This window comes from Scyliorhinus torazame, chromosome 3 (genome assembly GCF_047496885.1).
Source record: "Scyliorhinus torazame isolate Kashiwa2021f chromosome 3, sScyTor2.1, whole genome shotgun sequence".
Classification (NCBI taxonomy): domain Eukaryota; kingdom Metazoa; phylum Chordata; class Chondrichthyes; order Carcharhiniformes; family Scyliorhinidae; genus Scyliorhinus; species Scyliorhinus torazame.
This window is the reverse complement of record NC_092709.1, coordinates 256,853,806-256,868,916: the sequence shown is the minus strand read 5'-3', so window position 1 is coordinate 256,868,916 and position 15,111 is coordinate 256,853,806. Positions and strand designations below refer to the sequence as shown.

The 15,111-nt window shown below is 45.8% G+C and overlaps 1 protein-coding gene across 4 annotated transcripts in view; it reads right to left on the bottom strand.

Annotated features, from left to right (window-relative positions):
- Positions 1–15,111, bottom strand: part of syt4 (synaptotagmin IV) — a 117,178-nt gene that overhangs the window by 4,993 nt on the left and 97,074 nt on the right. For 3 of the 4 annotated variants that reach the window (XM_072497146.1, XM_072497145.1, XM_072497144.1), the window contains exon 3: positions 1,071–1,906. In XM_072497146.1, coding sequence (XP_072353247.1) covers positions 1,071–1,906 — 836 coding nt within the window. Of the gene's footprint in view, positions 1–1,070; positions 1,907–2,881; positions 3,827–15,111 lie in introns of those variants that run through there. The other variant, XM_072497147.1, reaches the window with a different exon arrangement.

Sequence of the window (15,111 nt, the reverse complement as noted above, 5' to 3'; positions counted from 1 at the left end):
AGGAGACAAAAAAAGATGATCCAATATCTGTCTGTTAGCTTGTCACCCATGATTAAAATGATAGACTATTTTAAGTGTTCCTTCCTGATAAATCTTCTTGTGAGTAACATTTTCACCTGGAAAACTGAAGCTGTGTCTGCCAGCATTCTAATTTGTTATTCTGAATTTATAGATCTAATACCACAATCAATTTTTGTTCAACATATTTTGGGGCCATGGTACACTAGTTTTATTTTGCACACTGAGATACATTTTCAAATTAGTTCAAGACCTTAGGATAATCAGGCTCTTTCTGTTTGAGAAGCATTAAGAGGGTGTCGTCCCTCCCTGGTAAGACAGCTAGCTGTATGTCAGAATGGTGCTAATCTTGAGGCAGGCATATTCTACCAATGGAGCAGAGGATTAGCTAAAGTGAGGTGTGGGGGAGAATGGTGCAGGATGAATTCTGGCCTGTTAGGTCGAATGGCCTATTTCTGTATTACAAGTGCAATATAATTAATCGTTTCCGTTTTTCATTTTCCGTTTCTTTTCTAATGAAATAACGGCCAATTCCTCAGTTCGGTTGTCGGAACGTTCAGTTGACCACTTCATTCTGGCCCGTGTTTCCGAAAGAACATTTTTTAAACTATTGCATGATGCTGCAAGAAGTGCCCCTCCAACTAATATATGCACTTTTAAAATTTACATCAGAAAGCTAAAAACTGTGTACTACACGTGGTTGCATATTTCTACCTGTGCAAGATGCACCATCGTTTCAAGAATTACAGTTAATTAAAGTCTAACGCGTTTTTTTTGTGTGTTTGTGCAATTCGCCCTGTTTCAAATTTCATCTTAATCCTTGCCAAATTAAATTTTCCCTTGTGAGTGTATGTGTGTGTGCCCGCCTCCGGCGCTAACCTAACCTCTCCCTTATCCCCATCAATAACTGATGAGTTATCTTTTTCATAAAGCACGCGAAGCAGACTTTCAGATCTATACCCTGGGTAGAGGCAGAACTCAGCCCCCCCCACCACCCACCCCAACCATCCCGCCAGCCTAACACCCAACACGAGGTCGGTTCAAACATTTACCCGGCAGTTTCTCTTGGTGATGTCCCTGTTCATCTGCACTTTGTTTTCTGAGAGGTCGATGCCTGCCATTGGCACCAGGACCTCTCCAATGACATCGTCTCTGGAAAAGCGGTCAAAGCTCAGCACCAAGAAATGCAGAGACAGCTCCTGGACCTGGCCGTAGGGGATACCGTAAAACGTAAACGTCTCGTCAAATGCTGGGTCTAGGGTTTTCCTGAGGACCCGGGTTTTCACTCGGTGCTTTTTGTCAGGCAGGATGGACATTTTAATATAAGGGTCGGATGTCATCGACTGTTCGTCCATGGCAGGCAGCCCGTGAGCCTCGATAATGTTGACGAGTAACGCTTTCTTATCAAAGTTGTACTTTAAGGAGAACATCAAGGACCCCAGTTTGGGCTCATTGTTCTGCTCTTCGGAAGGTGCCGTGGACTTGGTCGATATTGAGGTCTCGGATGACAGGCTGTCCTTCTCGCCGTCTGTGGACAAGTTGGCGGGAACACTCTCGATTTCCGGGGAGCTGCGGACTTTGGTGTGAGGTTTGGTGAAATTTCCGTTCTGGTCGCGACTTTCCAAGTCCAAGTGCAGAGAGTTCTTTGGGATTTTGACTTTTGAGGGATCTTTATCTTTATGGTCCGACTTTTCATCCGCCCCGAACTTCTTTTTGTTGCTCAGATTCTCAGGGTAGATGTCAACTCCCTTCAGCATGTGGACGAATTTATATGGAGGCGTTTTGTTGGCTTTTGTCGACTTACGCTGACAGCAGATCCATGCAAACATGGACACTGTAAATATCAGGCCAGAAGCACTGACTATCCCAACAACCGCCGGTACATCATCTAGAGAGAGACAGAGAGGATAAAAAAACAAAGATATTCAGTGGGAATCTAGAATCCCAGTACAGTTAAAGAGACAGTTTGCAATCTTTCAATGCTGGTTTTATTAAAGTGACCATCTCACATTGCGCCTGACAAATACTCTTGATTTATATTATGCTTCCCGTGTTGCAGTCCAAAGAAGCGGATTCAATCAATCTCCAATCTGGTGTAGTTAGTGTAGAATATTAGATGTAGACAGTCATTTGAGGGCGAAATTGTGATGCGTAGGTTTTTAATTAAAAGTGCGAGGATGTGCAGCCGAAGCGCTTCTAGATAAGGTAATTCATTTCAATAATCGTCTCCCCACATTGTCCTGTCACCAGGACTGAAAAACAGCGCCAGGTCTGGTTAATGTCTAATTAACAAGACGAATCGGTGTGAATCCGATAAGCTAGACTCCAATTAGTGCTCCCCTCTCATAATTGCATTCACCAAGAGGCAGATCACATCAAAAAATAGGGCATGGATTGAAAAAAAACGTTCAGACCAAGTGAGCAAACTGGAAGTAAGAACTGGACGGGCATCAAGGAGGGGGAGTAATGAGAAACAAGTCGACAACTTTGAGAGAGAGAGAAGGAAGCAGAGAGAAACGAAAGAGATGGAAATAGGCAATTGAAGACGAGACCAATGGAATCGTGTGAATCCACGTATATAAGAGAGGTACAAGATTAGAGAATAGGTTTTACCACAAGAATCTTGTTATCTAGTTATTAATATTACTATTTAGCATCCCTATGTCCTGTGGGCAAAGTACAATGCATCAGATTGGCTTTGCCGAGCTGGAACAGGAGGCATGTTCTGTGCACCATTCAACCACACACATCCAAATGGAATGGACTGGAAAGATCAGTGAACACGCACACAGGAGTGACAGCTAGATATCTACAACAAGAAATATTATCAATAAGTCCCCCTGGCAGGGATGAGCTGACTTACCAAAGCTGGTGCCGCTCACCACAATGGGAGCCATGGCGACCCCGGGCTCTGTCCGCGGTGCTGAGAGACACCAGTTCTCTGGGTAGCGGAGTTCACCGATCGCCTCCTCTCCCCCTGTTCAGTCTCTGACTTTCACTCTCTTTAGCATGTATTTGCTGGAAGTAGACGAGACGCGAATGGGCGGGGGTGGGGGAGTGAGACGGTGGAGGAGGTGCTCAGTCCCCGGCTCCTGCCTCTGCCTCTGCCACTGCAGCTCTGAGGAGTCGCAAACACTGTCGACGTGGATACTGGGTGACGTCTTTCTGACGAAGCCTTTCCTCAGCTGCTCCCTGAGGTATTTCAATCGCTGCCATCCGTTTATGCTCAGTGGCTGGAGCCTGGATGCTGTCAGCTCGGAGGGCAGCAAGAGGAGGGACTCTTGCGTGTTGATGTTGCGGTGGTTTGAATTGAATGGCTGGGGGAACAGCGCCAGAGAGTGAGAGAGGGTGGGGGAGAGGCTGGGACAGGCTGACACACATCACCAACACTGCCTGCTCGACTGCCTCTGCAAACACGGTGTGTGCACAACATGTAAGCCCCCCTTTACTGGGTGGGCACAGGAATCCAGTGGCATCGCCGTATTTCAGCCTTTTCCGCTGTCAAAGTTTATATGATGGGAATGAACATGATCAATGGTTTGGATTTGGGGGCATTACATTACCGGCTCTGTGAAGCAGATATATCTTCCCCCTCCCCCCATTTCACTGTGGACGCATACTTTAACATCTTGCAATTGATCGGGGAACGGGGGTGGACATGAATTATTGCCACTTCCTTTTAGCGAGGCTTAGACGCACACCGACTGCTGCTGAAGGCATTGAAGACTTGCAATGGGTCAGATGTTCCATTGGCGCTGTGATATTTCATTTCGTCAGCGCCCTCAAACCAATGCCTTTATTCCGCACATCCAACTTCCAACACTGCAGTACGTTACGTTCCCCTCTTTCGGGGTTTAAAATGTTTCAATTCCTCTGTCCATCACCGCCTCTAGTCCCCCGCTGTCCTTCTATCTTGCCCCACGGGAATACAATAATAAAGTTCAGTTCAAACAGTAACATTTTGAATTAAAGTGGGAGCCATAAATTATTCCGAATTAAGATTGCAAATAAACAGAAGAAACTGCACGCTCCCACACTCAGGAAAGGTTAGGTGCCAATTTATGTTCCCATTAGTTCTTCAGTGACCTTAAAAGGCGGTGACGATCACAACATTACGAAAAGTGGACTCTTCCTGGAACTGGATAGCACATCCGATAATGAAATCACAAAGACGCCGAACCTTCCGCCCAAGTGGAAATTCAATGTGCAGTAATGGATTAATCACAAACACCAGAGCAACCGAGAAAAGTGAATCATAATTTTTAAAAGATAAAACATGTTTGGATTCTTAAAAAGACAGCGAATCAGATCGATAATGGCATAACTAATGTGAGCAGCAGTCAGCCATTTGACCCTTTGAACCTGCTCAGTCATTCAACAAGATCTCGACCCTCAACTCCACTTTCTTGCACTATCCCATATCCCGCCGAATCTATTGACCTCTTCCTCAATACCTAACAGTCAGAGCTCTCTGGGCTAGAGAATTCAAAAGATTCACAATCCTTTGAGTTAAGAAATTTCTCCTTATCTTCGTGCTAAACTCCCCTTACTCTGTGACTGAGATGAAATGAATGAAATGAAAATCGCTTATTGTCACAAGTAGGCTTCAAATGAAGTTACTGTGAAAAGCCCCTAGTCGCCACATTCCGGCGCCTGTTCGGGGAGGCTGGTACGGGAATTGAACTGCGCTGCTGGCCTGCCTTGGTCTGCTTTCAAAGCCAGCTCTTTAGCCCTGTGTTAAACCAGCCCCAGACTGTAACCCTTTATTCTAGGTTTCCCAGCCATTTTCTCCTTATCTACCCTGTCAAGCTCTGAAGAATGTTATTTGTTTCAAGTAGATCACCTCACGTTTGTCTAGACTGCAGGAATATAGACCGACTCTAATCAATCTCTACTCACAGAAGAATCCTCTCATCCAGGGAAGCAGTCGAATGAACGGTGTTTCATGGCCTTCATTCATTAGTTAAGGAGATCAAAACCACACACACTACTCCAGGCATGGTCTCACCAGGGATCCACTGATCTGCATAATAATATTAAGACTTCTTTACTTTTATATTCCAATCAATTTGTAACAAATGCTAACACACTATATATCTTCCTTATCGCAGGCTGTACCTGCATGTTAACTTTCTAAATTCACAGACCAGCATGTCCAGATCCCTCTAAATGCAAACATTTCCCAGTCTCACCAAGGCTCCATAGGCAGCACCTACCAAACCAATGACCATCTAGAAGGACAAGGGCAGTAAATATATGGGACAACCACCACCTGCAAGTGCCCTCCAAGCCAGCCACCATGCTGAATTGGAAATATATCACCGTTCCTTCACTGTCGCTGACATTCCCTCCCTTCGCATTATCAGAAAATGTGGTTGCACTCAATTTCCTCATTTTAAGTCATTAACATAGATTGTAAAAAGCTGAGATCCAAAAATAGATCCTTGTGATACCATCCCTATTAATAGCAACATGCTTTCCAAAAAATCAATTTAATTCCTGCTCTCTGTTTTCGGTCCTTTAACCAATCCTCAAACTATGTTAATATATTGACTCTTAATTTCCCCACTAACAAACCAGTCAGTTAAAAAAAATCCTACAGATAACTGATAGAATAAAACCCACACTCTAACATATCAAAGACACGCCAAGCCCAGTGGACCCTGTGAAGTCCCTAAGAAGCCCATAAGAAATAGGAACAGGAGTAGGCCGTTCAGCCCCTTGGAACTACTCCGACATTCAATAGGATAATGGCTGATCCAACATTCCTCATGTCCACCTTCCTGCCCTTTCCCCGTTGCCCTTGGTTCCCTTACTGATCATCTATCTCAGCCTTAAATGTACACAAGGACTCTGCCCCCACAGCTCTCTGTGGCAAGGAGTTCCAAATATCCTCAGCCCAATGAGAGAATTAATTCCTCCTCATCTCAGTCTCAAATTGGCACCCCTTTATTCTGAAACTATGTCCTCTAGTTCTAGACTCTCCCATGACGGGAAACATCCTCACAGTATTTACCCTATCAAGCTCCTTAAGAATCCTATGTGTTTTAATGAGATGACCTCTCATTCTTCTAAATTCCAAAGAGTAGAGTCCCAACCTGTTTAACCTTTGCTCAAAAGACAATCCCTCCATACCAGGGATCGTCCTAGTGAATCCTCTCTGAACCTCCTCCAATGAAATAATGGGCGCAATTTAATGGAAAATGTTATAAATGTCATATCGGGTGTGACTTCCTGGGTGATTTCGGACATCAAAGTCCTCATCCCCTATGAGTAAAGGGACCTGGAGATCGAGGGGCTGACCGAGGAGAGAGCAGTCACCAACAGTGAGGTTGGCCTGTGCCGCAGAGGTGAGGATCCATTGCCCCTTCACTCAGATGACCTGTCTCAAGAGAGTTGTTCATGTCAGACAAAATGATCCTTCCCTCCCACAAGATCTCCATCTGATGGGGCAGGGCCGTCCGGGGTCGCCTTTCCACCTGCCACCCAAGAGAACACCTTGGAGGCGAGCAACGAGATCACCATCGAGGCATCACAGCTGTCATCCCCACTCTCCAACAGCGCAGAGACACACACCTTTGGCGACATTGGTAGTCAGGCTTTTGGGACACAATCTGGTGAGGCACCACACAGATGCAGATGTACATCAGGTGGAAGCAGGAACATCCAAGGGAGTCAGCAGTTGGAGGTCTGCTGGATGCCAGGACTCAGGTGAGTCCCAATCAGTTGCCAAGCCTCTGGGCAAGGTTATCCCAGAGCTGATGCAGCTGCTAGGACAAAGCCATAACATTCAGGAGGGGATGCCAGCGACACTCCGGCATTTACACAGCGGATTGAAGGAGTCCCAAATGCTACAGGTGCAGGAGATGGCATCAGCAATGCGTGGCACCAAGGCCAACACGGCTAGGGTGGTGACCGCAGGGGAAAGCCTGCAGCACAATGTCAGTGTCATGAGTGGTGGTATCCAAGGCATGGCTCAGTCAGTGTTGACCATGGCTGAGGGCCTCAACATCATGTCCCAGTCGCTGAGGGACATGTCCCAGATGCAGTTGGACATTGCCTGGCCGTGCAGGTGGACATTGCTGAAGCTCTCTGGAGTATGTCCCAGTCACTGAGGAACATTGGTGAGGGTGACAACACCATGATGCAGACAATGGGGAGGGCCAGGACTGGCAGAGTAAAATGACATAGCGGCCTCTGGAGCTCACTCCAGCTCCCCTCTGTCCCATGGAGACCACCAGGGCCCTACAGGTACCGTCCGGGAGAGAGGAGCGCTGGAAGCTGACCCGGTGCCTGCCACCAGGGAGGCTACGGGGGTGTCCACCCCACACGAATCCCCTTTTCCTGACACCGGTGTGTCTCACAGCCAATGGGCAGAACAGGGTTGCACACCAATGCCAGTAACACCAGTAAGCCAGCTGTGGCCCTCCAGTTCCAGATGACGGGTGCGAGTGTGCTGTCAGCAGAAAGACAGGAGTCAGACTTTGGCATAGACTGAGGAGTGCCAGAGCTATTCTCACAGCGGGTCATCATCACTCCACTGCCTTGTATATTTACCCGTTGACAGTTGTCATGTGAGAGTACCTTTAAGACATGGATGTTTACGCAATGTACCTTCAAGAAAACAGTGATGTCAGAGAGTGGGTGGAGCTGAGGTCAGGTCAGCCATTTTGCAGTTTAGTTTTGCAGGTTGGAAAAGAGCTTGGGAGTGTCTGTGTTTGCAGTGAGCTGGATCACTGCCATGAAAGACTATCTCTGGATCATTTGGGTGATTTAAACTCATAATAGTAAAGTCTATAACCTGATGTGATTCTGTTTAAAGGTGTTAAGTCTCTTGGAAGTTTGAAGGAACATTTTGAGGAATTATTTACTGTTGCAATATTTTCTGAGTTATCTTTGAAGTAAGGGGTGTGAAGAGATCCAATGTTTCTTTAAGATGTTAAGTTGAGTTCATGGATTAAACATTGTTTTGTGTTTAAAAACCCACGTATCCATAATTGTAATCCCACAACTAGGGAACAAGCTGTGTGCTAGGAAAAGCAACAAATACATTAAAGGGGGAGGTTGGTTGAACTCCATGACACATTTTGGGGTTCTGAAAACGCCTTGCCCATAACACAGTGCTGTCACAGGCCCATCACCCTGGACTGTTGTTACACAGACCCTGGGCAAGTGGAACAGGGTAGTCGGGGAAGGGGGTGGCGTGGTGGGAGGGTCGAGTAATGGGGGGAGAGGAAGGAGGGAAATGGGTGGGGAGGAGTGGAATGGAGGTGGGGGTGATCAATGGGAGGAGGGGGTGAATGGGGGGGGAGTTGGGGAAGAGCCAGGAGTGAGCTGACGGACAAAGCCTCATCCTGTGAGTAGCGGGCGAGATTGAGGGTCTCCCTTGGCTTTTTGCTCTCTAGGCATGTTGAACCCTCACCGCCTTTTGTCCTCCATCCTCTGGCTGGTCCTGTTGGTCCTCCCTGGGCCTGTCGACCAGCCTCTCCTGGTCCAGACCCTCCTCATCCTCCTCAGACAAGGCCACGTGTACCTTCTTCTCTTCCTCCAGCACATCATCCCGTTACTGTACCCGGTTGTGGAGGGCACAGCAGACCACCACAAAGTGGGAGACCCTTTGGGAGGTGTACTGTTTGTCTGAAGATACTGTTGATCGTTTAGTAAACAAAATATTCTCAAGTGGCTGCAGGTTGTATTTGCTACTGCTAGTGGCTGCAAATGCCTGGAGGCTGCTGTTGCTGTTTCCTTTCTTTTCTGTAGCTGGAAAGAAAGACAATTTTTCTAAGATACCTGGTTCCTGGAACATGGGACTCAGGGGGACATATAAGCCCAGAAGGCAATCTGGTTCGAAGCAAGAAGATGCAGTGAGACCTGGTGCATGACATTGTTTCAAATGGGCCATCTGCTAACACTGTTGAAGAAACGCTTTTGTATATTACTGCTGCTTTTGTTGCTGGTGTGGTGAGTGCTGCAAGTAACTGGCACGTCACCGCGGGTTAAACACCCTGGAAGTCAACGATATTCAACTGCACCTTGAGCACCAGTGGAGTATGTGGATGCCAGGATTTGGGCCGTGTGCGAAGGCCTGCACAGCTATGTCTCCAGGACAAAGAATAGCACTGATACATGGAACAAATAACGCATTGGTGGACAGATCATTTCTACAACAAAGTTCGGGATATGATATAACATTCTCAGGCTTATCCTCCATTTCTGTTGAGAAACCTGTGAGGGGTGATCCATGTGTTTGGTTTATTTGTGAAAATGAGCTGATATACCTTTGTATTGGCACCAATATGAAATGGTGATGTTTCCTTGTAGTTTAATGGTTAGTGTGACATGTGGAATATTACGTAATTGATTTTTAAATCTGTGTTACTGTTGACTGTTTAATAAACAAAATATTCCCAAATTAATTCTCACGTTCCATGTCTCAAGCAGGTGTTATTTCTCGCATTGCAATCACACTGTGAGGCCTGAGCAGTTTGCCTGAACCCTAGGAGCATCAGCAGCGCAGAGGCAGCAGCCAACACACAACACCCAAGAGCTGGGCTTCAACATTGTGATTGCCCCCCGACCAGGGGGTTAGTGTGTGAATCAGAGAGGGGTGCTTGAGCTTGGTCCCCCTAATGTTCCTGCCAGGGGTTTCATAGCCTATAGCTGTGCAGCTAGAGGTTGCTCACAGCCAAAGGAAGTTAAAGTGACCGTCAGCAGATAACCAAGAATACGACGCTGTCCTGGAAGTGTTTGGTTGGACAAACAGGCAGTAGTGTAGTTGCCCCTGTTGCGGCTGTACACATTATTGGACGATGGCTTGTAGGCCCCTCAGTTGCCAATCCCCTCAGCCCCCCCTCCCCACCCTAAGGGCAACCTCCAACCTCTGACTCCCAGTTCCTCAACCAGACCCAACCCGCCCAGGGTGTCCCCCATTGCCCCGAGAAGCAGCTCCTGTGCCCCTGGGCTGCATGCTGGGGAATGGAATTGGCTACTCACCTCCTCAGGTTCCCTCAGCAGCCATTACCCCAGCTTCCTGTTTGTAAAAATAAATGCTAAATGACATCCATGTGACCTCTCACTGGCGAGCCGGTTAGTTCCCGGGAGGCTGTTAGATTGGACTTTGATAGCGCAAATCATCGTGAATGACTATGATTTAGTGGCCATTACTGAAACAGGGTTAAAGGATGGTCACGACTGGGAGTTAAATATCCAAGGGTATCAAACTATTCGGAAGGACAGAGTGGATGGTAAGGGAGGTGGTGTAGCTCTGCTATTTAAGGATGACATCCGGGCAACTAAGGGATGACATCGATGCTATGGAGGATAAGGTTGAATCCATTTGGGTGGAAATCAGGAATAGTAAGGTGAAAAAGTCACTGATAGGAGTAGTCTATAGCTCACCAAATAGTAACATTATGGTGGGGCAGGCAATAAACAAAGAAATAACTGATGCATGTAGAAATGGTACTGCAGTTATCATGGGGGATTTTAATCTACATGTCGATTGTTTTAACCAGGTCGGTCAAGGCAGCCATGAGGAGGAGTTTGTAGAATGTATCCGTGATAGTTTCCTAGAACAGTATGTAATGGAACCTACGAGGGAACAAGCGGTCCTAGATCTGGTCCTGTGTAATGAGACAGGATTGATTCAGGATGTCATAGTTAGGGATCCTCTCGGAAGGAGCGATCACAATATGGTGGAATTTAAAATACAGATGGAGGGTGAGAAGGTAAAATCAAGCACTAGTGTTTTGTGCTTAAACAAAGGAGATTACAATGGAATGAGAGAAGAACTAGCTAAGGTAGACTGGGAGCAAATACTTTATGGTGAAACAGTTGAGGAACAGTGGAGAACCTTCCAAGCGATTTTTCACAGTGCTCAGCAAAGGTTTATACCAACAAAAAGGAAGGACGGTAGAAAGAGGGAAAATCGACCGTGGATATCTAAGGAAATAAGGTAGAGTTTCAAATTGAAGGGAAAAGCATACAAAGTAGCAAAGATTAGTGGGAGACTAGAGGACTGGGAAATCTTTAGGGGCCAACAGAAAGCTACTAAAAAAGCTATAAAGAAGAGTAAGATAGATTATGAGAGTAAACTTGCTCAGAATATAAAAACAGATTGTAAAAGTTTCTACAAATATATGAAACAAAAAAGAGTGGCTAAGGTAAATATTGGTTCTTTAGAGGATGAGAAGGGAGATTTAATAATGGGAGATGAGGAAATGGCTGAGGAACTGAACAGGATTTTTGGGTCGGTCTTCACAGTGGAAGACACAAATAACATGCCAGTGACTGATGGAAATGAGGCTATGACAGGTGAGGACCTTGAGAGGATTGTTATCACCAAGGAGGTAGTGATGGGCAAGCTAATGGGGCTAAAGGTAGACATGTCTCCTGGCCCTGATGGAATGCATCCCAGAGTGCTGAAAGAGATGGCTAGGGAAATTGTAAATGCACTAGTGATAGTTTCCCAAAATTCACTAGACTCTGGGGTGGTCCCGGCGGATTGGAAATTAGCAAACGTGACAACACTGTTTTAAAAAGGAGGTAGGCAGAAAGCGGGTAATTATAGGCCAGTGAGCTTAACTTCGGTAGTAGGGAAGATGCTGGAATATATCATCAAGGAAGAAATAGCGAGGCATCTGGATGGAAATTGTCCCATTGGGCAGACGCAGCATGGCTTCATAAAGGGCAGGTCATGCCTAACTAATTTAGTGGAATTTTTTGAGGACATTACCAGTGCGGTAGATAACGGGGAGCCAATGGATGTGGTATATCTGGATTTCCAGAAAGCCTTTGATAATGTGCCACACAAAAGGTTGCTGCAGAAGATAAAGATGCATGGCATTAAGGGGAAAGTAGTAGCATGGATAGAGGATTGGTTAATTAATAGAAAGCAAAGAGTGGGGATTACTGGGTGTTTCTCTGGTTGGCAATCAGTAGCTAGTGGTGTCCCTCAGGGATCAGTGTTGGGCCCACAACTGTTCACAATTTACAGAGATGATTTGGAGTTGGGGACCAAGGGCAATGTGTCCAAGTTTGCAGACGACACTAAGATAAGTGGTAAAGCAAAAAGTGCAGAGGATACTGGAAGTCTGCAGAGGGATTTGGATAGGCTAAGTGAATGGGCTAGGGTCTGGCAGATGGAATACAATGTTGACAAATGTGAGGTTATCCATTTTGGTAGGAATAACAGCAAAAGGGATTATTATTTAAATGATAAAATATTAAAATATGCTGATGTGCAGAGAGACCTGGGTGTGCGAGTGCATGAGTCGCACAAAGTTGGTTTACAGGTGCAACAGGTGATTAAGAAGGCAAATGGATTTTTGTCCTTCATTGCTAGAGGGATGGATTTTCAGACTAGGGAGGTTATGCTGCAATTGTATAAGGTGTTAGTGAGGCCACATCTGGAGTATTGTGTTCAGTTTTGGTCTCCTTACTTGAGAAAGGACGTACTGGCACTGGAGGGTGTGCAGAGGAGATTCACTAGGTTAATCCCAGAGCTGAAGGGGTTGGATTACGAGGAGAGGTTGAGTAGACTGGGACTGTACTCGTTGGAATTTAGAAGGATGAGGGGGGATCTTATAGAAACATATAAGATTATAAAGGGAATAGATAGGATAGATGCGGGCAGGTTGTTTCCACTGGCGGGTGAAAGCAGAACTAGGGGGCATAGCCTCAAAATAAGGGGAAGTAGATTTAGGACTGAGTTTAGGAGGAACTTCTTCACCCAAAGGGTTGTGAATCTATGGAATTCCTTGCCCACTGAAGCAGTAGAGGCTCCTTCATTAAATGTTTTTAAGATAAAGATAGATAGTTTTTTGAAGAATAAAGGGATTACGGGTTATGGTGTTCGGGCCGGAACGTGGAGCTGAGTCCACAAAAGATCAGCCATGATCTCATTGAATGGTGGAGCAGGCTCGAGGGGCCAGATGGCCTACTCCTGCTTCTAGTTCTTATGTTCCATCTTGTTAATGAGATGGAGATTAGTCTCGCCATGTCTGGGTGGAATCCGGAACCCGACACCCGAAATGGGTTGGTTAGATAAGGAACCGATTCATGCCCAATGCAGAATCCGATTTTGGCCTCTCGGGTTCAACAGGCTATGTAACCGGGAAATCCGGATCTGTGCCAGGCACAGAGTGGCCATTAAATCACACAATATCTTTCCTTCAATAAGGGCACCAAACCTGTTCACAGTGCTCCAGATGTGGTCTCAACAGTCCCTTTTACAGTTGCAACAAGACCTCCCTACTCTTATACTCCAACCCCCTTGAAATGAGGGCCTATATTTGATTAGTCTTCCTGATTACCAGCTGCACCTGTGTAATAACCTTCTGTGTTTCATGCACAAGTTTTAAAAGTCGCCATAGTCCCAGATGACCATAGGCTGCTTTCCCCTTTGAGGGGGAGAGCTGGCAGGTGGTGATTGAACCTGGGGCTGCGGCTGGTTTAGCACACTGGGCTAAATCGCTGGCTTTTAAAGACAACCAAGGCAGGCCAGCAGCACGGTTCAATTTCCGTGCCAGCCTTCCCGAACAGGTGCCGTAATGTGGCGACTAGGGGCTTTTCACAGTAACTTCATTGAAGCCTACTTGTGACAATAAGCGATTTTCATTTCATTTTCATTTCTGAGGACCATCACACTTCAGGAGAGGGGCAGGGTTGAGAAGACGGGGAATTCATGAATAACTTTAGCCGGTACGGGAATTGAACCGGGGCTGATGGTCTCACTGTACATCCCAAACTAGCTGTCCAGCCAACTGAGCTAAACAAGACCAATTAGCTGCTCTGCGGTAAATTTAAAAGTCCAGTGTAAATATTAGTGAATAGGTGAATGGATGGATGAGTAAATGGATAGGGTAATAGTGTGGGTAGGTGGGTGAGGTAAGTGGGTGAGGTGGTAGGTGGGCAAGGTGGTGTTCAGTACTGGGGGCAGTCAGCAAAGCAGGCGGGTGTTTGGGGGATAGTCGAGTTGTCGGGGTTAATCTGGTGCTTGTTGTATCTGGCAGGCAAGGTAGTTGCTGGGAAATTGGGGGAGCATTCAGGGAGGTCAGGACGTTAATTGAGTGGGTCAGGGGGTATCTAGCGGCTCAGGGGTATGGCTAGAAGATCAAGGGGTGTTCCAGGGATCAGTGTGAGTAATTGGGGTTTTAGTTTTTGAGTTACCCAAGAATTCCTTTTTTTCTGTCTCCCATTGCCTTGGTAACTATTCACTCAATAGCTGGGAGGGGGGGGGGGGGAGCGGGGGGTTCTCAGGGAGCAGGGGAAATATTTCATTGAAGTTTAAACTTCCCAAGTAACTCCCATGTAGGTGAATATGTCCATAGAGTCCCAACATGCATCTCTGGTCATCTGTAGATGGTAATATTTGGGCCATATTATCATGACTGATATAAGTTTTATGATTAAGGTTTAAATCAATTTCTTGAATTTAAATTCTTGAGATGCTACGGTGAGATGTGAATTCATGTCTCCTGAATATTAATCTATGGATTAATGACTTACTGTCTGCTAATATAATCAGTATACTATTGCTCCATTGATGTGCAGTGGAATCCTTAGTAAAAATTAACATTTTGGCACTCTGATGTTGAATTAACCAAGTAAATGTTTGGTTGATATTTTCAACATGACAACCTAGAAGTCTATTTAACTTGGTATGAAATATATTTTAATGAAATAAGAGTTGATACTGCTTGCATGGAAAGACGAAAAAAATGAGGAGATAGTTTCCCATTTGGTGAAGGTTTAGTACTACCGCACTACCATGCGCATAGCTGCAGTCAAAGTGATAATTTCATTTGGGCAATGTTAACGTCTATTCACCCCCAGCAGGTTTGTCAAGGCAATAAATTGTTTTTTTGTAACCTGTGGAATAAAATATCATTGCTATCATTTGGGTATTACTGGCAGTCTTGTTTGAACTGTTCATAGCTACAAATGTCAATATTCCGACTTAGACATCAGTCTTCCTTGGTTTTCCAATGTCAATCTAATAACATTTAAGACAGTAAGACCACAAAGTATAGGAGCAGAATTAGGCCACTCGGCCCATCGAGTCTGCTCCGCCATTCAATCATGGCTGAAATC